The sequence below is a fragment of the Narcine bancroftii genome, chromosome 1 (genome assembly GCF_036971445.1).
Source record: "Narcine bancroftii isolate sNarBan1 chromosome 1, sNarBan1.hap1, whole genome shotgun sequence".
NCBI lineage: Eukaryota > Metazoa > Chordata > Chondrichthyes > Torpediniformes > Narcinidae > Narcine > Narcine bancroftii.
In genome coordinates this window covers 197,691,122-197,717,883 of record NC_091469.1, presented here as the reverse complement: position 1 = coordinate 197,717,883, position 26,762 = coordinate 197,691,122, and the positions used below count along the sequence as shown (strand labels likewise).

General features: G+C 39.2%; 1 protein-coding gene across 19 annotated transcripts in view; it reads right to left on the bottom strand.

Annotated features, from left to right (window-relative positions):
- Positions 1 to 26,762, bottom strand: part of LOC138737104 (disabled homolog 2-interacting protein-like) — a 592,760-nt gene that overhangs the window by 115,393 nt on the left and 450,605 nt on the right. For all 19 annotated transcript variants that reach the window (XM_069887658.1, XM_069887625.1, XM_069887641.1 and 16 more), the window contains 2 exons: positions 23,757 to 23,910; positions 3,138 to 3,236 (listed from right to left, as the gene is read on the bottom strand). In XM_069887658.1, the coding sequence (XP_069743759.1) occupies positions 3,138 to 3,236; positions 23,757 to 23,910 (253 nt within the window). The remainder of the gene's footprint in view (positions 1 to 3,137; positions 3,237 to 23,756; positions 23,911 to 26,762) is intronic.

Here is a 26,762-nt window from a genome sequence, read left to right as displayed (position 1 = left end):
TGGATGAAGAGTACATTTTACTCCTAAGTGTACTTTTATGGTATGGATTTTGTTCTGCAATCCATGTTCACCCTCTTTTCATCCTTCACATTTTGCTCTTCAAACTCAGAGGCAGATATGTAACCAGCCCTTAACCTTCATCACAGGATGAAGCATCCTGCAGTAGTCTCAAAGTTAGAGACAATATGGAAACAGGGCTTTTGCCAAACTTGTCCATGCTGACTCATTTAGCCCCATGTGCCTGCATTTGGCCCATATTCCTCTAATCCTTGCATATCTACATATTTGTCCAAATGCCTTTTGAATGTTACAATTGACCCTGTTTCTACCATTTCCTCTGGCAGCTTGTTTCAGAAAACAGTTTCCTTGTGTGTGAAATAGTCTTTTACATATTTCCCTTCTCACCTTTAATCTATGCCCTCTAGGTTTAGTTCAAGACAATTAAAATGTCAACCAGTTTCTCTCCAGACATGACCTATCCAAGGTAACAGTCATCATCTATCACTAAATAGAATGGATTATTAGGAAACATTAAGCACCATTGATATAGCAGACTTCTTTCCCTGAGAAATATTAGTTATTCAGTTAGATCCTTCTGGTACAGATTGCTTTCAAAGGCCATGTTATTCCAACTAATCCATAAATGGCCAGATTTTAAAGTTTATTGAAGCAGATAGTCAAAGCAACTGTGTGTGAAGACATTTCGGCCATGCGCTTGTTGCAGAAACCATCAAAAGCACCCAAGCCCTCACATCGTCAGGACTGAGTTCAGAAATGGGAGGACTTTCGGAAGGAGTGGTGTACACCTGGTTAATGACTCTGGGAGGCGGTGGTGATCTGGGGCTGACATTACTCCCACAGGGAGCCTTGTTTTATTTTCAGTTCACATAAAAAATATTTTTCATGATTTTTATGTAGTAAGTAGGAGAAAAGTATGGAAAGCAAAACTTGACTGTTTCTCAGGTAAGGGGGCCATAAACGTTGAACAGAGTCTGAGGGGGACCATAGCCGAAAAAAAGGTTGAGAATGGTTGATCTAGGGCAAACAGTTGCATCAGAGGGAGGGGGATCCTTCAGTTATGGATCTGAATTATGGAAATCTGACTGTAAAAATTCCTCCATAGTCTTTTCAAGATAATAAGAAGAGTTTCTTGCTATTCATTAATGACTAGATTCAGTATTGTAATATATTTCATTAGTTTAATTATAGTTAACGTTCGAGTGATTATTTAATAAAGTGACATTACAGCAAGTTACGTACAACAAAATGATTTGGGTTACTATAAAAACAAACATTTCTGACCAATGAAGAAATCAGCTTACAGACAGTTCTCAAGTAGAACCTTTATAACCTGAGGACTGTCTGTAATTGATGTAATACAGGAGCAGAGACGGAAAGGGTGGAATTTCCCCTTAAAAGGACTTTGTGATGGGAAGACACAATTTGGTGGGAGTCTTGTATGGAAATGGTAAGCCGCATCCAGAAAAGTGCCTGATTGCATTAACTAAATTGGGATCAAGGATATTTGTTTTTAGAACAGTGGTTAAAGGAGATAGTGTTGAATTAGAGAGGTATATGTTGGATGTGGTATTTGAAGTGAATTCTGATCTCTGTGATGAGTCCTAATCAGTAATTGACCTTCTGAAAACTAAATGAAGAATGGCACCAGTTAGAAACATAACCATATCTAATAATTGCGACATGAGCACACTTTAGTATTGGGATTACAGCCAGTTTCTTTGATATGCATAATTTGTATGCAAGACTCATTAGGGAAGCAAAACATTACATTTGAGTAATTTCTAAAGCTATTTTCAAAAAGATCATAAGCCAAGTAGAATTATTTCCTCAACAGCGCTATTTTACCAATGGATAGCGATTGTTTTGTACAAATTTACAGTCTGATTTATCACTGCTGTCCCTTGGTTGCAAGGACGGAGATACTTCCATCTTGGAGTGGGATTGGGGAGGGGATTTACCTGCAGGAGTGGTCCAATTACTTTGTGCACTTTAACATGCTGAGCACCTGATTATCTTCATCCTGAACTGAACTCCTTCATTTTCTACGGCAGTCCAGGTTCAGCTCTACATGATACAGCCTCAGGAAATTATTCAAATCATGAAGCTCTTTGGCAGTAGGCCAACTTTTATTAGAATCAGCCTTACACAGCTTGCGTGGTGATGCTCAAAGGGATTTCAAATAAATTAGAAGCCAACTCTTTACAAAAATTATTTAAAAATTGCAACAACCAACTTGAATAATTTTCTGACACAATTATGAACACCCAACTGCAAATGAAATTTGTTTCAGGAAACACAAAATCAATAATGGCCACAATAATTTGTTTTAAGTTGAGTGCAGTAAATAATATGCAATATGCAAATACACTGTGCAACATTTTTGCCTTAGCTGAGAGAAATCTTGTCAATTTGCTCTTGTTGCAACAATAAGTTCTTTTAAGGAAACACATCAGCATAAATTGGAAAAAAACCCATAAAAACCCTTAATTTTGCTTTACATTTCCAGTGACTGCACCTTTTTTTTGTTTACTACTTAACAGTCTGGTCTAAATCTAACTTCTGAATGCACTCTAAACTTCCTGTATTATATTTCACCAAAACACATAGCTATATTCTACTTTTTGAACATAGTTGGAATCATCTCCCACACACAAAACAAAAAAATAGTAGTCGTATGGCAATAGGAATACACAGCTTGTGGAGAGTTTTATTAAATAGCATTATGCAGGGCACACCATCGGTGTAAGGTTCTATAAACAAATGTCTAAAACAAAATGGATACTCACTATGACTATTTATATATGGAGTCAACCTTGTAATGCTCATATTTGACAAATCACATATGCAAAAGAATCATTCAGAGTGCTTCATGGGAGAAAGAATGAATATGGACACCAAGCAAGACAAAAAAGGGGAAACACACCCAGGCTGACGATAGCTGTGCAAATCACCAGCTATACATTTATGATTGTTTCCATGGAAATACTCTCATTTCAAAAACACTTACACCCAAAACACTGTTCTATGTAATGCTCAAAAATTAAAGACAATTTGATACCAAAAAAAAAAGCTGTGAAAGATCGCAATATCTTTTAACATTGAATCTATTCTTTTACCTTATTTGGCTGTACTGCACGCCTCAGATTTTCCATCCACTTATCTCTTTCTGCCACTGAACGACACGAGAAACATTTGCTGCCTGTTGACGTTGTCACCTGCAGTAAAGATAAATTAATTTCATTCCATTTTAGCTGTAATTTTTTTTTAAAATGTTTCACACAAATCTTATCAGTATGTTTCTATCAGAAATTTTATACAGTAACTTGATTTGAGGTTATAAAGGTAGCCAACCCAACTCTTCACATCTGTGACTTGCAGACTGGGATTTCAGATTTTATTTCTGCGGCTGAGTCAATGGATTTCATGTAGAATACTATAAATGGACATCAGAGCTGTTAACAGGGGAATCTGTCCGGGTTGGCAGCAGAACATTGAGCACCATCACGCTGAGCAGTGGCACACCTCAGGGCTGTATGCTCAGCCTGCTCCTGTTCACATTACTGACCCACAACTACAATGCCAGATCTAGCTTCAACTGAGTCATCAAGTTTGCAAACGCCACGACAGTACTTTGCTTCTTCAGCAACAAGAGGCGGAATATCTCATGAAATGGTGCGAAATAACAATCTTGAGTCTCAATGTGGACAACGCAAAGGATGTGATTATGGACTTCAGGAGGACCAAGGACTACCTCCTTCCACTATATGTTAATAGCTTGCTAGTGGAGAGCATAGAGAGCACAAAGTTCCTTGGAATCGTATCCTGAACACAAAACATCTCTCCACTTTTCAGGAAGACACAACTGCACTTCCTGAGAAGACTAAAGTGGGCACGGCTACCGGCCACCATCCTGTCAACTTTCTACAGGAGCTCTATCAGGAACATCCTGGCCAGCTGCATCACAGTGTGGTATGGTTGATGTACTGCATTCGATTGGAGGTCAATCCACAGCTGGATCATGAGCAGTAGAGAGGATCACTAGGGTCTCCCTCTCTCTCCCACCCCCCCATTGACATGATCTACCAGGATTGTTATAAGAGGGCTCACAAAATTGTTAAGGACTCCTATCATCCTGCACACAGCATTTTCCACCCACTCTCGCAAGGAAAGAGATACAGTAGCATCAGAGACAGGGCCACCAGGCTGAGGAAAAGCTTCTTCCCAGGGGCAGATAGACTGTTGAATGATGGTTAACATGCTAAAACAACACTCCAAGACTCTACTATTATCACATCATCCCGATTTCAAGCAACTGGCAAAAAAAAAATTGAGGAAATAAATAATAAAAATTTAAAATAAAGAAAATTTTAAATAAAAGTTTAAAATTGTAAAAGTAAATGATCACCGAAGCAACACATAAACCCTTAGTGAAGATAGAAGCAAACATTCAGCCAGCGGAGTGCCCCAGTGGTGTCCCACCTGCAGCAGCTGTCTGAAGAAAGTTTGAATAAAGTTGTGTTTGAATAAAATGGCATCACCCAGGATGAAGAGCCGGCCGATGCTGTTCGCCGCTGGGGCGACTCTCCCAAAATGTCTCCATATTCCTGCCTCGTAACAGTCCTTATCTTTATTAGTATATAGGTATAAGTATGGGGTGAAGGGGGCTAATTATGATGGTGACACAGTTAACATAGCAGTTAGCACTGTTACAGCGCCAACGACTGGGGTTTGAATTTAAATTTAAATTTTGTAAGTTATGGGAATTGCCTGATTAAAGTGAACTTTACATAATTAAGGACTACAATGCTAATTAAAAAAAAAAATACATTTTGCAGTCTTCTGTGTTTTAAACTGTTTATTCTTAATGCCGGTGTATTGGTTAGGCATAAGAACACAAGAAATATGAGCAAGTACAAGCCATCTGGTCGACCAAGCCTGTTCTGCAGATTACACCTGATCTGATGACAGGCTCATCACCATCTACCTGCCTTTTCCCTATGTCCCTTAATTCCTTTACAATCTAAAAATCTATCCGACCTTGTCTTAAATATATTTACTGAGGTCGCCTCTACTGCTTCAATGGCAAGCAAATTCCATAGATTCGCCACAATATAGGAAAAGCAGTTCCTCCTCATCTCCATCCTAAATTACTACCCTGGATCTTGAGGCCATGTCCCCTAGTTCTCGTCTCCCCCACCAATGGAAGCAACTTACTTGCCCCTATCTTATCTATACCTTTCATAATTTTTGTGTGTCTCTGTAAGATCCACTCTCATTCTTCTAAATACAAGAGAGTACAGCCACAGTTGACTCAATTTCTCCTCACAGACCAACCAGGTGAATCCCCTCTGCACCATCTCCAAAGGCAGTGCATCCTTCCTCAAGTAAGGAGACCAGAACTGCACGCAGTACTCTAGATGCGGTCTCAAGCAATACCTTGTATAGTTGCAGCATAACCTCCCTGCTCTTAAATTCAATCCCTCTCGTAATGAAGGCCAACCTTTTTCAATTCATGCACGAGCACTCCAAAGTCAGCATGCTGCAATCACTTGCCATTTAAATAATAATCTGATCTTCCATTGTAAGAGTGTGTTTCAAGCAATTGGAAAATTCACATATCCAGCATTGATACTGGGGATTTTACTGTATTTATTAATAATATTTATTTGTATATATGTACTGTGTATATGTATCGTTCATCTCCATGTGCGTTATGTCCGTGTGTACATTAACACTGCTTTGCACCATTGACTGGCGAATGGTGTTTTGTCAGGTTATACTGGTAACAATCGTCTGATAAATAAACTTGGCTTTTATTGCCCATTGTATCTCTTTACGAATCTCTGCTGAAAATACCCATAGTGGCAAAGATAAAATTGCAATCATCCAAGACACTTGATGACATAAACAAATAATCATTATTGCCCAGTTGCAAGCAGGTGGAGCCACTGTCAAAGTCACACTTATGATGACAATCCAGAGAGCACCAGTGTTTTATAGTTACAACAGTCACTTTGGACATCTAATTCTATCTTGTCAAAATGACAGAAAGAAAGTGAATGTGATTTAAATGTGAGGGATCTTGTCGAGAAAAAAAATCCTTCAAATGCACAGCTTCCTGTAATTAAATATAATATATAGTAAATTAATGAGCCCATTTTCATTTTAAATTAAAATGAAAAAAATTTGTATTTAGATTTTCACTGTTCTCCTATTCAATGCCAAACAAAAACATCGTGGATGACGTAACGAAAATCTGTGCAGCGTTGCGAATGCATTTAATAGCTCTGTACAACATTGAAAATGTTGAATTATAGATTTTTTGTAGCCAAACAGCTGTCTCTCCTTGGCATGAAAAACATTAAGGCGAATTGACATTCACCAAACTGAGGGAATGCACGACTCTCAAGGATAAAACTAAAGGAGTCACGTGATGGAGTAGTGGCCGGTAGAGTAATACCAGTCCTCTCCAGAAAAGAAGAAAAAAAGTGAAGAAAAGACAAAGTTCAATAAATACAAAATATAAGAAATAAAAGATAAAGTTGTAGAGAAAAGAAAGAAAATGGCACCCAAGAAGGAACAAGTAAAAACAACAGGGAAAAAAAGAAGAAAAGACGCCGGAAAAGAAAAGAGAAAGCCTTACCTGCACAATGAAATAGGGAGCCGTGGCAGAGAAGAGCGCCCGATCTCCGAGGTTGGTGTCGGCCCCACGGAGTCGCGACCCCCCCCAACTGTTGGACTGCAAAAATGGCTCTCTGAGCCAAACAAAAGTGTGCAGACTAAGGAGAAGGAGGGAGGAGGGTTCAGTCGAGGAGCAGGCAACCACAGCGTGACCAGCTGAGGGATGCCCAACACCAGGGATCTCAGCTGGAAGAAGAGGAAAGAGGCAGGAGAGGGAATGAAAGGAAAGAAGAGCAGCAGCAGTAGGCTCAGATGAGCAGCTCAGAAGAAGAGGACCAACAGCAAGAGGCCAAGCAAGAAGAGGCCCGACAAAGTGAGACAAGCAACTCATCAGGAAAGTCAGAAGAGACACAGATACAAAGAAGAGAAAAAGAAGACACAAATATAGGTACAGACACAGAAGAAGAGGAGGAAGAAGAAGACCAAGATCTTCACAGAGAAATAGAAGGTAAAACAGATGGACAGAATATAGATAAAGCTATTTTTCAAGGACAAATGAGAGAATTAAAAGAATGGTTATCATTAGAATTTAGTGCAATTAAAAGAAAAATGAAAAGAACAGAAGATGAAGTGCAAAGATTAGAGCTAGTCATGACAGAAATAGGGAAAAGAGTAGAAAATGTGTAAGAACAAGAAACGGCTGTAGAAATGGAAGTAAATGATTCAAGAAGAAAATTGGAAGAAAGTGATTAAAAAATTAAAGAGTCACAAGAGTTGTTAGCTCAGAAAATTGATATGTTAGAAAATTAGAGTAGGCGAAATAACATAAAAATAGTGGGCCTGAAGGAAGATGAAGAAGGCACAGGTATGAAGGAATTTATAAAAGAATGGATCCCAAAGGTCCTGGGAACGACAGAAATGCAGGAAGGAATGCAAATAGAAAGGGCACGCAAAACACTAGCTCCGAAACCATAGACATATCAAAAACTTAGATCCATTTTAGTAAAATTTTTGAGATGTACAACAAGAGAAAATATACTGGAGCGGGCATGGAATAAAATTAGAGAAGACAATAAGCCATTGGAATACAAGGGTCAAAAAAATATTTTTTTACCCAGACACAAGTTTTGAACTCTGAAAGAAGAAGGAGTTTAATACAGCAAAATCGATCCTATGGAAAAAAGGTTATAAATTTACGTTAAGATATCCAGCCGTGCTTAAAATATTTATTCCTGGGGAGCAAACAGACTGTTCTTGGATCCGGAGGAAGCACAAGAATTTGCAGAACACTTACAGGACAGAAGGAGAGATAGAGATGTGACAAGAATGAAGAGCAGCGATAATATATAAAGAAGTAAAAACAATGAAGGAAAAGAGAAGGGAAGAATGGAAATAAGAGGAAAAAAGGAGAACTTTGTTATATGTGTAAAAAAAAGTGTTTTCTGGGGGGGGGGGTTGGGGGGAGAGAATAACCGTCACTGCGAAATTAGTTGACACTTGCAAGCAGGTTCGCAATCCAAATGGAAAGGGGAGTTGTGGTTGCCTAGCAAGGGATAAGGGGCAACTCAGAGGGGGAGGGGCATTTGGGGTTAAGGTAATATTGGGTGTGGGAATTGTTGGAATATTTTATGTTTTAAATATGTTGTCATACGTTGAGTTTAAAAAGGGAAAACTGAGAGATGAAAATAGGGAAAATGTGGTGGTGAGGAAGTAGAAATGAGGTGTAAACAGATGGCCATGTTGAACTATATGACTATAAACATTAATGGAATACATAACCAAATTAAAAGGAAGAGGCTATTAAATTGACTGAAAAAAGATAGCATTTGTGCAGGAAACGCATCTAACTGAAGTGGAACATAACACATTAAAGAGAGACTAGGTAGGGCACGTAGTGACAGCATCATATAATTCAAAAGCTAGAGGTGTAGCTATATTAATTAATAAAAATGTACCAATCAAAATAGAGGAGGAAATAATAGATCCAGCAGGGAGGTATGTAATGATAAAGTGTCAGATATATTCAGAATTTTGGAATTTGCTCAATATATATGCACCTAATGAAGAGGATCAAATGTTTATGCAAGGTATTTTTTTTGAAGATTGTAGATACACAAGGAAATATATTGATAGGAGGGGATTTTAACCTCAATTTGGCCAAATTTATGGTTAAATCAATGCAGGAAATGAAACTTATGGTAATATGGAGGAGGCAGTACCCAAGAGAGAAGGAAAACTCATATTATTCAAGCAGGAATAAAACATACTCAAGGTTTGATATGTTTTTGTTGTCAGCCCATATTCAAGGTAGAGTTAGGAAAACTGAATATAAAGCTAGATTACTATCTGATCATTCACTCCTATTATTAGCAATACAACTGGAGGACATCCCACCAAGAACATATAGATGGAGGTTAAACTCCATGTTTCTTACAAGGCAGAAATTTAGAGAGTTTATTGAATGCCAAATTAAAACATATTTTGAAATAAATACAGAATCAATGAAAGATAAATTTATATTATGAGACGCAATGAAAGCCTTCATTAGAGGGCAGATAATAAGTTATGTAACTAAGATGAAAAAAGACTACAATTGAGAAATAGAGCAGTTGGAAAGGGAGATAGTAAGTACAGAAAAAGAACTAGTAAAAAGGGATGATATAACAAACAGGAAAGAATTGGCGGACAAAAAAAAACCCAAAACATTTCAAACGTATAAGGTGGAGAAAAGCATAATGAAAATAAAGCAAAAGTATTACGAACTAGGAGAAAAAACACATAAAATATTAGCCTGGCAACTTAAAACAGAACAAGCTAAAAGAACTATATTGCCATCAAGGAAAAAGGACAAACAAATTACATATAACCCAATAGAGATTAATGAGAACTTTAAGGAATTTTATGAACAATTATACCAAACTGAGAACAAGGGGAAAGATGATAAAATAGAAGAGTTTTTACCTAAAATTGAAATGCCGAAATTACAAGAGGAACAAAACAAACCGATAAAACCATTTGAAATAGAGAAAGTACAGGATATATTAAAAAAGCTGCCGAACAATAAAACACCAGGAGAGGATGGATTTCCAATAGAATTCTATAAAACATTTAAAGAGTTATTAATTCCTCCTCTCCTGGAAGTAATGAACCAGATAGAAGAAACACAAAACTTGCCAGATTCATGTAAGACAGCAATAAGTACATTAATACCAAAGATGGGGAAGGATCCACTAATACCAGCATCATATAGACCAATATCTCTACTTAATTCAGATTATCAGATAATAGCGAAATTATTACCAAACAGATTGGCCAATTGTGTACCAAAAATAGTAAAACAAGATCAAACTGGATTTATTAGGAAAAGGCGAATAGCAGATAATGTCTGTAAATTTATTAATCTAATTCATGCAGTTCAAGGAAATAAGAAGCCACCAGCGGCTGTTGCTTTAGACACAGAAAAAGCCTTTGACAGAGTAGAATGGAATTATTTATTCAAAGTATTACAGAGGTTCAATCTACCAGAAAAAATATATTAATTGGATTAAAGCATTATATAATGGACCATTGGCGAAGGTAACAGTAAATGGATATGTATTGAACCAATTTAAATTAAGTAGGTCAACTAGGCAGGGATGTCCATTATTCCCCTCACTGTTCACTTTAGCAATAGAACCATTGGCAGAACTGATAAGAACAGAAAGTGAAATAAAAGGGTTAAAAATAAAGGAGATGGAGTATAAAATCAGTTTATTTGGAGATTACATCATAGTATACTCAACAGAACCAGAAATATCAATAAAAGAATTACATAAGAAATTGAAGGAATATGGAGAAATCTCGGGGTACAAGATCAATGCAAATAAAAGTGAAGTGATGCCAATGAGTAATGCGGATTATACAGAATTTAAAAAAGAATCACCATTTAAATGGCAAACACAAGCAATCCGATACCTAGGTATTAGGTTAGATAATAACTTAAGCCACCTGTACAAATTAAATTATCAGCCACTAATAAAGAAATTGCAGGAAGACTTAGAACATTGGAAAGAATTACCGCTAACGTTGATAGGGATGGTAAATTGCATTAAAATGAATGTCATCCCAAGGATACAATACTTATTTCAATTGTTACCAATTCCCTTAACAGAGACATTCTTTAATGAACTAAAGAGAATAATAAGGAAATTCTTGTGGAAAGGGGTAAACCAAGGATAGCGTTAGATAAATTAACAGAGAGGTACAACCAAGGTAGTTTGCAATTACCAAACTTTAAAAATTATTGTAGAGGAGCACAATTAAGATATTTATCAGATTTTTACTAGACAAGGGAAAAACCAGACTGGACTAAGATAGAACTAGAAAAAAATAGGGGAGAAGGTACCAGAACATATACTTTATAAGTGGGATGAAAACCTGGTACAATATAAAAGCTCACCAGTACTGCATCATTTACTCAATATATGGAAGAAGATTCACTTAGAAAGGAAAAAAATGAATTATCAAATACCAAAATTACTATTGACGCAAAATTCACTAATCCCTTTTACAATAGATAACCTTTCCTTTAGAGAATGGGAGAGAAAAGGAATTAAAAGAATAGAAAATTGTTTTTTTTGGGAAATAATTTATTAACATTTGAACAGTTGAAGTACAAATATGGAATAACTCATGGTACAATGTTTGCATATCATCAACTGAAACCTTATTTAAAGGATAAATTGGGAAACAGACTGAGATTACCAGAGGAAGCAGCTTTGAATATGTGATTACAGACACAATGATAATTAAAAGATTTATAGCGAACATGTACATTAAGCTGGACGATCAAGAAAAGGATGAAATAAGCTATAAACCCAAACAAAAGTGGGAAAAGCATTTAAACATAAAATGATAAAAAATGAAACATGGGAAAAGTTATGTTCTGGAACTATGAAGAATATAATAAACACAAGGTTACGCATGTGCAGTATAATTGGTTACACAGGTTATATAACACGCCCCAAAAGTTTAAAAAGATGGGATCCAACAATATCAGGTAGATGTTTTCACTGTATGGAAGAAATGGGAACAACAGAACATGCAATTTGGGCATGTGAGAAAGTGAAAACGTTTTAGGAAGATCTAAATCAGATATTAAATAAAATCACAAAAAATAATATACCAAAAAATCCAGAGATCTTTCTTCTAAATAATATAAGTAGTAAGGAATTAGGCCTCAAATTGAATGAAGCGCAAAAAAGATTTATTATGATAGCCTTAGCAGTAGCTAACTTGGAAAATGGAAGAGAGCATGAGAATACAGCAATGGTACATGGAAATGAATAAATGTATTCCATTGGAAAAAAATAACATAATTTAAAAAATAAAGTCACATTATTTGAACAAATTTGGGAACCATACATGGAACATAACAGAGGGGGCTTGCCTCGGACCTCCACTACCTAAAATGATAAGACAAAATGACTTGATCACACATTTTTCTTGTTTATTTTTCATTGTGTGATGACATTGTTTAAAGGTTTTATTGTATTGTATATGTTGAATATTTATTGGTGGGGGGGGGGTGGTGGGAAGGGGGGAAGGGGGAGGGAAGGTAGAGAGAAAAAAAGGGAGAAAATGCCACTGTATATATTTAATGAAAAATGTTTTTATATATTTGATACGGTTCACAGTATGAAAAATAAAAAAATTATAAAAGAAAGGATAAAACTCTAAGACATAGGAGCAGAAATAGGCTATTCAGCCCATTGAGTTTCTCCCGCTATTTAATTATGAGGTCATCCATTTTCCCACAGCCCCATGCCCAGCCTTCTCCCGATAACCTTTGATGTTCTGGCTAATCAAGAACCTGTCAATCTCTGTCTTAAATATACCAAATCACTGGGCTCTATACAACCATCTATGGTAACAAGTTCCACAAACTTTGGCAAAAGAAATTCCTCTGCATCTTTGTTCCAAACGGAAGCCCTTCAATCCTTAAGCTGTGCCCTTTTGTCCTACACTCTTACATCAATTTGATTAAACTGGGTGGTAGAGCCTTCCGTCTCGCATGCAGCCATCTTCAGCGCAAACTCTGGGAGATCCAAAATGAGTGGTGGACTAGCCTCGCCAAACGAACCCAGTTTAGCACCAACATTGGCGACTTCAGGGGTTTTATGAGACACTAAAGGCTGTGTACGGCCCCTCACCCCAAGTCCAAAGCCCTCTGCGCAGCTCAGATGGTGAAGTCCTCCTCAGCGACAAGATCTCCATCCTCAATCGATGGTCAGAACATTTCCAATCCCTTTTCAGTGCTAACCGATCAGTCCAAGAATCCGCCCTGCTCCAGCTCCCTCAACAACCCTTGAGTCTAGAGCTGGATGAGGTCCTTACCCGGAAAGAGACATATAAGGCAATTGAACAACTGAAAAGTGGCAAAGCAGCAGGTATGGATGGAATCCCCCCCAGAGGTCTGGAAGGCTGGCGGCAAAGCTCTGCATACCAAACTGCATGAGTTTTTCATGCTCTGCTGGGAGCAAGGAAAGCTGCCTCAGGACCTTCGTGATGCCATCATCATCACCCTGTACAAAAACAAAGGCGAGAAATCAGACTGCTCAAACTACAGGGGAATCACGCTGCTCTCCATTGCAGGCAAAATCTTCACTAGGATTCTCCTAAATAGAATAATACGTAGTGTCGCCGAGAATATTCTCCCAGAATCACAGTGTGGCTTTCGCGCAAACAGAGGAACTACTGACATGGTCTTTGCCCTCAGGCAGCTCCAAGAAAAGTGCAGAGAACAAAACAAAGGACTCTAAATCACCTTTGTTGACCTCACCAAAGCCTTTGATGCCGTGAGCAGGAAAGTGCTTTGGCAAATACTAGAGTGCCTCGGATTCCGCCCCCCCCAAGTTCCTCAACATGGTTATCCAACTGCACGAAAACCAACAAGGTCGGGTCAGATACAGCAATGAGCTCTCCGAACCCTTCTCCATTGACAACGGCGTGAAGCAAGGCTGCATCCTCGCACCAACCCTCTTTACTATCTTCTTCAGCATGATGCTGAAACAAGCCATGAAAGACCTCAACAATGAAGACGCTGTTTACATCCGGTACCACACGGATGGCAGTCTCTTCAATCTGAGGCGCCTGCAAGCTCACACCAAGACACAAGAGCAACTTGTCCGTGAACTACTCTTTGCAGACGATGCCACTTTAGTTGCCCATTCAGAGCCAGCTCTCCAGCGCATGACGTCCTGTTTTGCGGAAACTGCCAAAATGTTTGGCCTGGAAGTCAGCCTGAAGAAAACTGAGGTCCTCCATCAGCCAGCTCCCCACCATGACCATCAGCCACCCCACATCTTCATCGGGCACACAGAACACAAAACGGTCAACTAGTTTACCTACCTCGGCTGCATCATTTCATCTGATGCAAGGATCGACAAAGAGATAGACAACAGACTTGCCAAGGCAAATAGTGCCTTTGGAAGACTACACAAAAGAGTCTGGAAAACAACCACCTGAAGAAACACACAAAGATCAGCGTGTACAGAGCCGTTGTCATACCCACGCTCCTGTTCGGCTCCAAATCATGGGTCCTCTACCGGCATCACCTACAGCTCCTAGAACGCTTCCATCAGAGCTGTCTCCGCTCCATCCTCAACATTCATTGGAATGACTTCATCATCAACATCGAAGTACTCGAGCTGACAGAGTCCGCAAGCATCGAATCCATGCTGCTGAAGACCCAACTGCGCTGGGTGGGTCACGTCTCCAGAATGGAGGACCATTGCCTTCCCAAGATCGTGTTATATGGCGAGCTCTCCACTGGCCAACAAGACAGAGGTGCACCAAAGAAAAGGTACAAGGACTGCTTAAAGAAATCTCTTGGTGCCTGCCACATTGACCACTGCCAGTGGGCTGATATCACCTCCAACCGTGCATCTTGGCGCCTCACAGTTCGGCAGGCAGAAACAAGAGAATGGAGTTAAGCTAGGGAGTGGGGTAATGCAAAGAGATCTGGGCATACTTGTTCACCAGTCATTGAAAACTAGCATGCAGGTTCAGCAAGCGGTGAAGAAGGTGAACGGTATGTTGGCTTTCATAAAGAGGGGATTGGAGTATAGGAGCAGAGAAGCCCTCCTGCAGTTGTACAGGGCCCTGTTGAGACCTCACCTGGAGTATTGCGTCCAGTTCTGGTCCCCATATTTAAGAAAAGACATACTTGCTATAGAGGGAGTGCAGTTGTGGTTTACAAGGTTAGTTCCCGGGATGGCAGGATTTTCATTCGCGGATAGGTTACAAAGACTTGGATTATATGCGATGGAATTTAGAAGGATGATGGGAGACATGATTGAAGTGTTTAGGATTATCAAAGGGCTTGACAGGGTGAAATCAGAGCACATGTTCCCAATGATGGGTGAGACTAGGACTAGAAAGCATAGTTTAAGAATACAGGGAACATCATTTAAGACAGAAATTAGGAGAATTTTTTTATCCAGAGAGTTGTGGGTCTGTGGAATGCATTGTCACAGAGGGTAGTGGGGGTGGATTCGCTGGATAGATTTGAGAGAGTTGGATAAGGCTTTTGTGGGCAGGGGAGTTAAGGGTTATGGGGATAAGGCTGGGATTGGTTATTGAAAGGGAAAGATCAGCCATGATCCGATAAATAGCGGTGCTGTCTTGAAGGGCTAATTGGCCTACTCCAGCACCTATTGTCTATTGTCAGTGGAAACAATTTTTCTCCATCTACTCTGTGATGCCTTTCAACATTTGAAATGTTTCAGTCAGATCCCCTTCATCCTCCTAAATTCCCTTTTAATATTTTTATCAGTTTAATTGCATAAATGTTACATAGGAATAAAAAAAGGTTTTTTAACATATCTTATAGAATAATACAGATGGTATTGTAACCTATGTTACATTAAAAAAAAAGTGAATACATGCTAAGAATTATCAAACATTCTTCATATGATAATCCTTACATTCCCAAAATCATCCTTTGAATCTCCTCTGAAGCCTCTCCATGTCACCACATCTTTGCTGAAATGAGGAGCCCAAAACTCCTCACAATACTCCATGAGGTATCACCAGTACCTGATAAAGCATCATCACTTGTACCTGTATTCCATTCCTCCTGAAATGAATGCCAGCATTACATTTGGTTTCACCACCAACTCAACCTACAAGTTTACTTTCAAGCTATCCTGCACAAGGACTGCCAGATCCCTTTGCATCTTTGTATTTTTAATTTCCTCGCCATTTACAAAATTGTCTGCCTCTTTAATTTTTATACCAAAATGCATGGCTGTACACTTTCTGATGCTCATTCTGCTAATCTGTCCAAACCCTTGTACAGTTTCTCTGTTTCCTCAACACTACCTGCTCCTCTAACTACCTTGGTATCATCTGCAAACTTGGCCACAAAGCCATTCATTCTATAATCTAAGACTTCACTGTGGAAACTGATGGCTTCACTTTAGTGGCCTTTGTTATATTATCTTTAAACATAGTCACCTCATCAGTAAGAGTACATTCAGTTGTGTGTAAATTCTGTGAGTACAATTAACCCACTCTCATCAGAGAAAATAATGTGTAATCTGGGATGCTTATTAATGTGGATAGAATATTATAATGCATTACCATAATTGGTTATACATAAAACTGGTCTAAGGAGCATAATCAAGACTGAACAAAAGTGTGTAAGCAAGAAATTAAGGTCAGCCTTAGGGTGTTTTACATGTTTTTTTTCCTATTAACGAAAGAACCGGAACAGAGGATTAATTTATGAGGTTTGAATATTGGCAAGTATGAATGCAATTTATAATTTCTGTTGAATTCATCCACTCAACACTGAGAAACTCATGAGAATTTACAGCAATATCAAAGTAGTCACGTTATTGCACACTGGCACGATATCAATGGATTCTAGATATTACTAACTTCAACATTATTGGACAGAAAGCAATGCAGCACATTTTAAAATTATCCCTGATTCAGCTCTTGACTGGTAAGTTGACGAACTCAATTCAAGCAATTGCTGGTCAAAGGATTAAATAGATTGTACAGACTGTTCCAGCTCTACTCGCATTCATTGACTTAAATGAGAATCTGAGAGAACCCGAGGGTAGAAAAAATATTTGTAAGAAGCTACTTCTATGGAAAACAGAAAAACAATTCTGAATAAAGTAATTCATTGTGGCAGTAAGAACAGTCTGGAGCATAAAATGGTTTAGATCAAAGTTGTACATTAATTGATTTCAGAGTAAAGAAATTATCCAAATCTGGTTCAAATTATGTGTGCATATTTTTAAGCAAAAGACTATTTAAAATTTCCCTTCCATTGATGTTAGGTCTACCATATGTAGGGAAAAAAAAATGCCTTGAAGCTTTGAACATAACAGCAGGCAGCTGGTACAGGTCTGAGCAAAGTTTCTGCAGAGGTGAGATGGTGCATCAAATATTTATATAAATGAACAAATTTATGTGGAGTTGTGTTGCATTTAGATTTCAGCTTTTGTTCATGTAAAATATTATGCAGAATAACAATGGAAATCTACATCAGCTAAATGAATAATTTCAATAATTTCTGCTTTAGGTACTGGTAGATTGTTTAATTTTTATTAATAAAAATGATCTTAAACAAGAGGGATATTTATCTTTTTACATGCTGATAAGCAGATTAGAAATTTGGTGACAAAATTTCTGTCCTATTAGCACCCTCTCCACAAACAAAAATCCATGTATATACAGTTTAGGACAGTGAGCAGAAGATTCCATAGTTATTCTCCCAATGCTCAAACCTGAATAAAGCTTTGCTTTAGCATGTCCAGAGGGCTTTGAGCAACATGGGTTATCAAATTATTTAATTGTGCAAAAGCCTTTAAATTTGCCCTATAGATGACTGGTAGTATTGCCAACTATGGAAAAATGAAGAGGCTAGGTTGCCTGTTCTCTAAAAGATGAAGTGCCTGTCAATGGAAAAAAGAACCTGAAGGATTATATATTGCAAGTAAGAATTACATCTGTGTAGTAGTGAGAAAGATAAAGAGTAAGAAGCATTTTAATGAGATTGTTGTTCCTTTATTGGCATATTCATCAGTTTCAATAATTTCCCTGAGAAAGTACTAGCTCAACCTAATCATCAGTATTTGATATGGAATTCATTGCTCATTTAGTTAATTTTCTTGAATTGAATATGGAATTAAATCCCATACATAAATGAATTTCAAACACCAAGGCATTTTTTGTGACTCAAATCCAAGACCTCAATTTACCTCAGGGCTGTGCTCAGCCCTCCACTACTGACCAATGGCTGAATTGCTAGATTCAGCTCTAACAATGTCATCAAGTTTCCAGATGACAAGATGTAGTTGGCCTCATCAGCAACAATAAGTCACACTGAGGTAGAAAATCTCATGAAATGGTGCGAGAGTCTCAATGAGGACAAGATGAAGGAGATAATCGTGGACTTCAGGATTAAGACTGAACAAAAGTGTGTAAGCAAGAAATTAAGGTCAGCCTTAGGGTGTTTTACATGTTTTTTTTCCTATTAACGAAAGAACCGGAACAGAGGATTAATTTATGAGGTTTGAATATTGGCAAGTATGAATGCAATTTATAACTTCTGTTGAATTCATCCACTCAACACTGAGAAACTCGCGAGAATTTACAGCAATATCAAAGTAGTCACGTTATTGCACACTGGCACGATATCAATGGATTCTAGATATTACTAACTTCAACATTATTGGACAGAAAGCAATGCAGCACATTTTAAAATTATTCTGATTCAGCTCTTGACTGGTAAGTTGACGAACTCAATTCAAGCAAATTGCTGGTCAAAGGATTAAATAGATTGTACAGACTGTTCCAGCTCTACTCGCATTCATCGACTTAAATGAGAATCTGAGAGAACCCGAGGGTAGAAAAAATATTTTTTTTGACTGAACACCCTTCACTACACATCAACAATTCTGTAGTGGAGGGAGTGGAGAGCACTAAGTTCCTTGGAATTCACTAAACTAGTAATCTATCGTGGACACTCAACATTTCTTCACTTGTCAGGAAGTCGCAACAGCGACTGTACTTCATGAGAAGACTGAAGTGGGCAAGGCTACCTGTCACCATTCTGTCAACCTTCTACAGGAGCTCTATCGAGAGAGTGCTGCCCAGATGCATCACAGTGTGGAACGATTGCTGCAGAGAAATGGATCAGAGATCAATCCACAGGATCGTAAGAGTGGTAGAGAGGATCAATGGTATCTTCCCCCCCCCCCCACCCCGCCGCATCGATGTGATCTATTTGGATTGTTGCCTGAAGAGGGTGTGCAAAATCATTTGAGTATCCCTTCACCCTGCACATTGTATCTTTCAACTGCTCCCGTTGGGGAAGAGATACAGGAGTATCAGAGCCGGCACCACCAGGCTGAAAAACAAGTTCTTCCCACGGGCAGTGAGAAGGCTGAACGACCAAAGGAACTGCTCACACTAACCATCCAAGACTCTCATATTCACTAAACAATATTTATTTATTTGTATAGATGAAATATTTGTCCTGAATATGTATTGTTTGTCTGGTTATGTCTAGTTGTATGTCTGCATGTTTTGCACCGAGGACTGGAGAACACTGTTTCGTTGGGTTGTACTTCTACAATCAGGTGACAAGAAACTTGATATTGCGCTTGCATTGAACTTTATTGCTAAACAGATTCTTGGACTCAAGGCCGAAACATTGGTTTTGTTTCTTTATGTTTGATACATAAAGTACACTGTTTCTCCAGCATTGTGTTTACTTTATTACTGAACAGATTCTTACTTTCGAATACTGCAAGTCCAAGAAAATGGACATGATCATTTCCCTTACAGAGTGGAATAGTATAAATTTGCCTGCTGATGCCAAATATATAGAAATATTTTGAAAAAGGGGCATATTGAGAGCGTGTGTGCTTCCAGGATTGCTCACGAGCCTTCGATATGCCAGAAAGTTTCTTCATATAGTTGCAGTATCTCCATTACCACTGTAACTTATGATAAAGGCAATGAGGATTTGGAAATCAAGGCAGGCCTTCTAATGTCAATGTAATAAAAGCAATGATGACATCTGAATTCGAGTGGTTGGAAGAGCAAGGGAATCAGGACTTGCGGTGACAGATCATGATTAGTGAATAATAATGGTTATGACAGAATTCACCCTGCAGTTTGTGAGGGAGAAGCTAAAATCAGAGCTGTCAGTATAGCTGTGGATTAAATGGGATTACAAAGGTATGAGAGAGGAACTGGTGAAAGTTGATTGGAAAAGGACACTAGCAGGCAAAGTGGCAATGGCTGGAGTTTCTGCAAGACAGGATAGGTATGTTTCAAAAAATAAATATTTATCTGAAAAAATGACAGAAAGCAAAAGTAAAAGCAAAAAGGGCAGACAAGGAAGCAAAAATATGTGGAAGATAGAGGACTGAGAAGCTTTTAAAAGTGTACAAAAGGCAGCTAAGAAGGTCATTAGGAAGGAAAAGATGAATTTTGAGAGGAAGCTGGCAAACAATATCATAAAAGAATCCAAATTTTAAAAAAGTATATTAAATGTAAAAAAGAGGCAAGAGTAGATATAGGACTGATAGAAAATTATGCTGGAGATATTGTAATGGGGGACAAGGAGATGGCAGAGGAACTGAACATTTTGCGTCGGTGTTCACTGTGGAAGACATAAGCAGCTTGCAGGATTTTCAAGGGTATCAGGGAAGAGAGATGAGTGCGTTCATGATCATCAGAGAGGAGGTGCTTGGGAAGCTGAATGGTCTAAGGGTATTTAAAGTCTCTTGGACCAGATGGAATGCATCCTCAGATTCTGAAAGAAGTAGTTATAGAGATTGTGGTGGCATTAGTAATGATCTTCCAAAAATCAATAGATTCTGGCATGGTTCTGGGGACTGGGAAATTGCAAAGATCACTCCACTATTTAAAAAGGGAGGGAGACAACAGAAAGGAAATTATAGACCTGTAAGCCTAACAGCGGTGGTTGAGAAGTTGTTGCAGTTGATTGTCAAGGATAGTTTATAGAGTACCTGGAGGTGCAAGACAAGATAGGCCAAAGTCAGCATGGTTTCCTTAAGGGAAAATCTTGCCTGACAAACCTACTGCAATTTTTTGAGGAAACCACAAGCAGCTAGACAAAAAAGATGCAATGGATGTCATATATTTAGATTTTCAAATAGCTTCTAACATGAAGCTGCACGAGGCTGCTTAACAAGATGCGAGCCCATGGATTTACAAGAAAGATACAAGCTTGAGGAGAGCATTGGCTGATTGGCAGGAAACCGAGAGGGATTCTATTTCAGTTGGCTACCAATTACCAGTGATGTTGTGCAGGAAATCAGTAGCCGAATAGAATAGGATTCAGGGTTCGAATCTCACGCTGTTTGTCTACATTCTTCCCGTGTCTGTGTGGGAGTCCTCTGGGTACTCCAGTTTCCTCCCACTGGTCAAATTCTTCCAGGGTTGTAGGTCAATTGGGCGTAATGGGGCAGCACAGGCTCATGGGCCAAAAGGGTCTTTTACCATGCTTTATGATTAAATTAAAAAAAAAATTTTAAGGGGAGAAAGTTCAAAAGGTAGAGGTGGAAAGGGTCCTAGGAATCCTCATGCAGGATACTCTAAAGTCTAATCTTCAAATTGAGTTGGTGATTAAGAAGGCGAATGCATGTTAGCATTCATATCTTGAGGAATAGGATACAAGAGCAGGGATGCAATGTTGAGCTTTATAAGGAACTGGAGTGGCCTAACGTGCAATATGGGGTACAGTTTTGGGCTTCTTATTTAGGAAAGGACCTACTAGCATTGGAGATAATTCAGAAAAGATTCACAAGAATGATTCCCGGAATGAAGGGATTAGCGTATGAGGAACATATGACGGTTCTGGGACTGTATTCCTTGGAGTTCAGAAGAATGGTGGGGGGAGGGGGCGGGGGAAATCTCAGAAGCATTTTGTATGTTTTAACGTATGGACAAAGTTCTTTCCTATGGTTGGATAAGAGGGTACAACCTCTGGATTGAAGGGCACCCATTTAAAATAAAGATGTGGAGGAATTTCTTTAGCCAAGAGTGAACCTCTGAAATTTTCTACTGCAGCCGACCACGGAGGCCAATTTGTTGGGTGCATTTAAGGCATAGAATGATAGGTATCTGAACAGTCAGGCTTTCAAATATTATGGGGAGAAGCCAGGGTAGTGGGGATGAGTGGGAGAATGGATCAGCTCATGGTGGATTGGAGAGTGGACTCAATGGGCCAAATGTCCTACTTCTGCTCCTATATCTTATGGTCTAAAGCACATCTTGGATTTGTATAGATGGACTCAAATTTCTTTCACTTGGCTACCACACCACGTTCGACTGAAGCCCAAATTTATTTCCACATTTAATAGATCTAAACAAATACCATATAATATTCAATTTCCAAATATTTGAACAAAATCTCTGCATGATCCATTCGCTCTATATTCATGAGTTTATCTAAAGACTCTTAAACGTTACTATCCGATCTGCCTCCACCACTACTGATGGCAGCTGGTTCCAGACACCCACCACTCTGTTTTTAATAAAAAACTTTCCTTGCATATCTGCTTTTGAGCTTCCCCCCCCACCCCTTCTCATGTTAAACATGCTCTCTTGTATATTTTCACCCTGGGAAAAATATTCTGACCATCCACTCCATCTTTACCTCTCATAATTTTATATATCTCATCAGGTCTCTTGTAGAAAACAACTCAATATAATCCAGGAAACATCCTGGTAAATCTCTCTGTACCCAAAACTGGTGCTGATGTCAGGCAAAGAATGCTCAATGTGCTATTTTCCTTTACCTGCTGATACTTCAGGGAAGGAGTTTACTGAAAAGCCTTTGAAATATTGTAGCCAGAGGAACATGGCATCCATTTGAATTTTCATCCAATAAATTTCTCACCTGCAGTCTGCAAGCTGTTTCTGCACCTAAAATCATAATTAACTTCGTATCTATTATCTGGAACAAACAGCTGGGATTTTTTTAACCCTTTATGAGGCTGAATTGTTAACTAAAGTCTACAGCAATAAAAACTTAAAAATTAAGGACTGAGTAGCAATTGGAAATTCCTCTCCCATGAAAGTGTACTTTGGAATTAATTTGGGTGTCAATTTCGCTAGCTGCAGTATTTTTAAGTTTCATGTTCAAAATTGGGAAGTAGTAATAAGTGATACTTGGTGGGTATCAGTTGCTGCACAATGAAACCAAAGATTGTCTCAGGTTTTTGTTTACAGAAGCGACACTCCTCAGCTGCAATGAGATCCTTTGTGATCCTACCTATAGTTAAGCATTTCGGAACTGTGTTTCGAATACCTCAGTATCACTCACAAGCCATTGCTATTGTTGTTGCATCAAATAAGAATTTTAGCCCATTTCATTGCTGTATCTGACCCGACCTTGTTGGTTTTCGTGCAGTTGGATAACCATGTTGAGGAACTTTGGGGGGCATCCGAGGCGCTCTAGTATTTGCCAAAGCCCTTTCCTACTCACGGTGTCGAAGGCCCATCTATACATTGTACGTGACAATGATATATGTACGTATATAGACATTGATCTATAAAATCTTCAAGGATCAAAACTCAGCTCCCACCCTAAAATTTGTGGTCTGCAGTATATGAAGATCTAGTGATACACATAACCATATCTTAATCTTGTTCTAACTCAAATACCTCCATAGCCTTATTTCACTCTATATTTTCAATCTCTTTTAATCATACACAGTCTTTGGCCTTTCTATGTTATCTTGTTCTCTCACTCTGCTGAGAGCAGATATTCTAACCATTTCAGGTTTAGTGTTTGCAACTTCAAAAAACCCTTTTGGTCTTCATTCAATTCCACCTTCAAAAAAGCACTTCAATCTGAAATTTCAGCAAAACTTTGACTCTCTTAACAATTGCAACCTGAAGCAGCATTTATTTTCTTTACACTTTCAAAGCTAAATTTTTATGCTCAGGAGCAATGTTTTTATTCTCTGCTCAGGTAAATAAACCAAACTATTAGGCTATTTTCTATTACAATGCAAAGACTAAAACCATCAAACACTCAAGCGCAAATGCTGTTGCGGTGCTTTATATCTTACCTCAAAGCAGTAGTCTTGCCCCAGAATGCTGCTGTGCACAGATTTAATTGTCACTTCTTCCTCCATACTGAGATCCAGTGCCTCTACAGCACTACTGGGACTGAGCAAAGACTCGTGAGAACGAGATTCTTTCAACCTCGGCATCAGACGTGATCTACAATATCAAACAAAGATAGCATAAGAAATAATGCCACTCTCGTGAAAAAAATGTTGTGTAGCCAATGTAACAATTCTACATCACAAAATAGCCAATCAATTTCTGTACAAAAAATAGTGCAGATTTAAATAAAACCTAGATACACAATGTGCAATCTGGAGCAAAACAAAACAACTACTGGAGAAGGTCAGAGGTTGAACAGCATCTATGGATGGGGGAGGGGGGGAATTATCAATGTTTCAGATCAAGAGCACACATAAGAACAAAGGGAAAATATCTAGTATAAGAAGAGAGAGGGGGGTCCAATAGGTAGACTGATGGATGAGGGATGATGGATAGGAGACAGAGGACTGGAGTCCATTTTCTTACTTAGATCACATAGGTGCCGTTGTGTTCCAGCATATCACCCTCCAGTTTCCACCTGCCTCCATCCGACCCTTGCTTTTACCTTGTCTGCTTCCACCCATCACCCTCCCCCCTTTGAATCCCAACTCCACCCCTCCCATTCCTGGCTTCTTCAGCTTATCATCCCTCACCTCTCCATGTTCCACCTCACACCTGCAAACCCATCTCACCCTCCCCCCATTCTCTTTATACCAGTTATCTTCCATCTCCATATTGAGTCCTGAAGCAGGAAGTCCACAAGAAATGTTAACAATTCCTTTCCATCTACAGATGCTGCTCAACCTGCTGAGTTTCTTTTGCGTTTAAAAAAAAATCTTCTAATTTCTCAGTATTTACAGCAATAACACGTTGCTGGACAGTGACTATGTTGTGATTTTACCCAAATGTTTCCTCCTTAGCTATTCTACTGAAGAGTACAAATTATGTTCAGGAACAGACATTCAGTGACGAATACGACCAGGCTATTCAGCAGATGTTGAATTAATGAACAAGTGATCTTGACAATGAAGTTGAGGTCATCCAGAGCACGTTGCAACTCATCATCATGGCCATTTCTGGAAATAGTTGGTTAGGAAGGATAAGAAATGTCTCAGCCACTTTTCATTCCTACTCTGGCAATCATTGTCAATACAATGCAAGACTGGAATGCCATTTCCAAAGAAGTATGCAAAGGAGTTTTAATATTGAAAATGCCGATTTAGTGAAGGACAAAGTGGTGAATTCAGGAGGAATGGAAGACAAATTAAGTTGATTTAAAGTAAGGTTGCAGTCTTTTATACTTCTGCATTGTTCGATTTATACCTAATTTTCCCCCAAGATAATAACTTAAAATGGCAAGAATACAAGGAGAAGCTGATTTTGAAGAGGTAACATTATACTTAGCAGGTAATCTTAATGTGGTTTAATTCTATAAATGATTATTGCATTCAAGTTAGCAATTGTACATTGTTGTTGTGGTCACTGAATCGCAATGAAGAGTTGTAGTTGAGTTCAAGGAAAACAACAGTTTACTGTTGGACCCGCACACTTTTAAAAACCCTGGGCTCCCAGCCTCCCCCACGCCATGCAGAGCCGAAGGTGACGTCATCGCACTCCCCAAGATATCCCAAGCCTGTTCAATATCCTGGCAGGAGAGCCACCACAGGAACCCCCTCCACAAAGAACCGGCTTCTGGAGGTACTAATGCCAGTGTCTTTGTCTCTGCCTTCCTGCTGTACTTGGGCGGTCTCCCTCATTTGCGCACTGGTGGCACTGCTACAGGGTTGTCTAGGTCTAGGTGTGCAAGTTTAAGGTGATCAATTGTGAATGTCTCTGATCTCCCACCTATGTCCATAATGCAACAGTATTTTAAATGGACCTTCATAAGGCCATTGCAGGGGTGGTCCATGCATACCTCTACACACAATCACAAAGTTGCAGCTTTTTAAGTCTCTTGGGACAAAAGATGTTGTGACATAGGAACTGGGGCCAGTTTACTGAGCTGCTCCTGCAGTTTATTTAGGACATCAGAGGGTGCCTCTTCTTTGTCCTTGGGTTGCTGCTACAAATTCTCCAGGTTTGACGAGCGATGCCTCGTATATCAATTCCACCAATGATAACTGGAGGATCCTCCTTGGGTGCAGTCTGTATATCAAGGAGTATCCAGGGTAGCTCATCTGCCCAATCTGGTCCCTGGAGGCGGGACATCAATGCACCTGTGGAATCTTTCAACCAGGCCATTGGACTGCGGATGGTAGGCTGTCCTAACAGTCGAGATAGCGTGTCGCGTAGAACTGAGGTAAACTGCGGACCTATGTTGGAGGTGATATGGGAGGGAACACCAAAACAGGACACCCAGGTGTATACGAGTGCCCTGGCGCAAGACTCAGTGGAGGAATCTGAAAAAGGGACCACTTCTGGTCACGTAATGAACCTGTCCACAAATGTGAACAGGTATTTCGACCCACGTGACCCGGGAATGGGCCAATGATGTCGATATGCACGTGGTCGAACATTTGTTGTGGCGGCTTAATGGGTGAAGCGGCACCTTCACGTGTCACTGCACCTTAGCACGTCTTAGCCCAGTAAGTGACCTGCTTCTGGAGTCCATGCCAAACTGTAAATATTTGTTGTAAAGCAGGCAGATTGTCACACGAATTGAGGGGTGAGCCAATCTGTGAAGTGCTTCAAAAATGCACAATCTCCAGGCAGCTGGGAAGATGGGGCGAGCCTGATCCTTGGACACATCGCGAAGGAGAGTAGTTCCTTTAGATCCAAAGTTGATATCCTCGAGGCCCAGACCCAGTGAGTGCAATTTGGTACGCTGGAATTTCTTCGTCTTGTTGTTGAGCTTCAGAAAGTGTGCCATATAGCCAACCCCCAGAGATGAGGATCGCAATGCCTGAATGCTAGAGTGGGACAGTGCATCTACTACCACGTTACTCTTTCCAAAGATGTGCTTAATC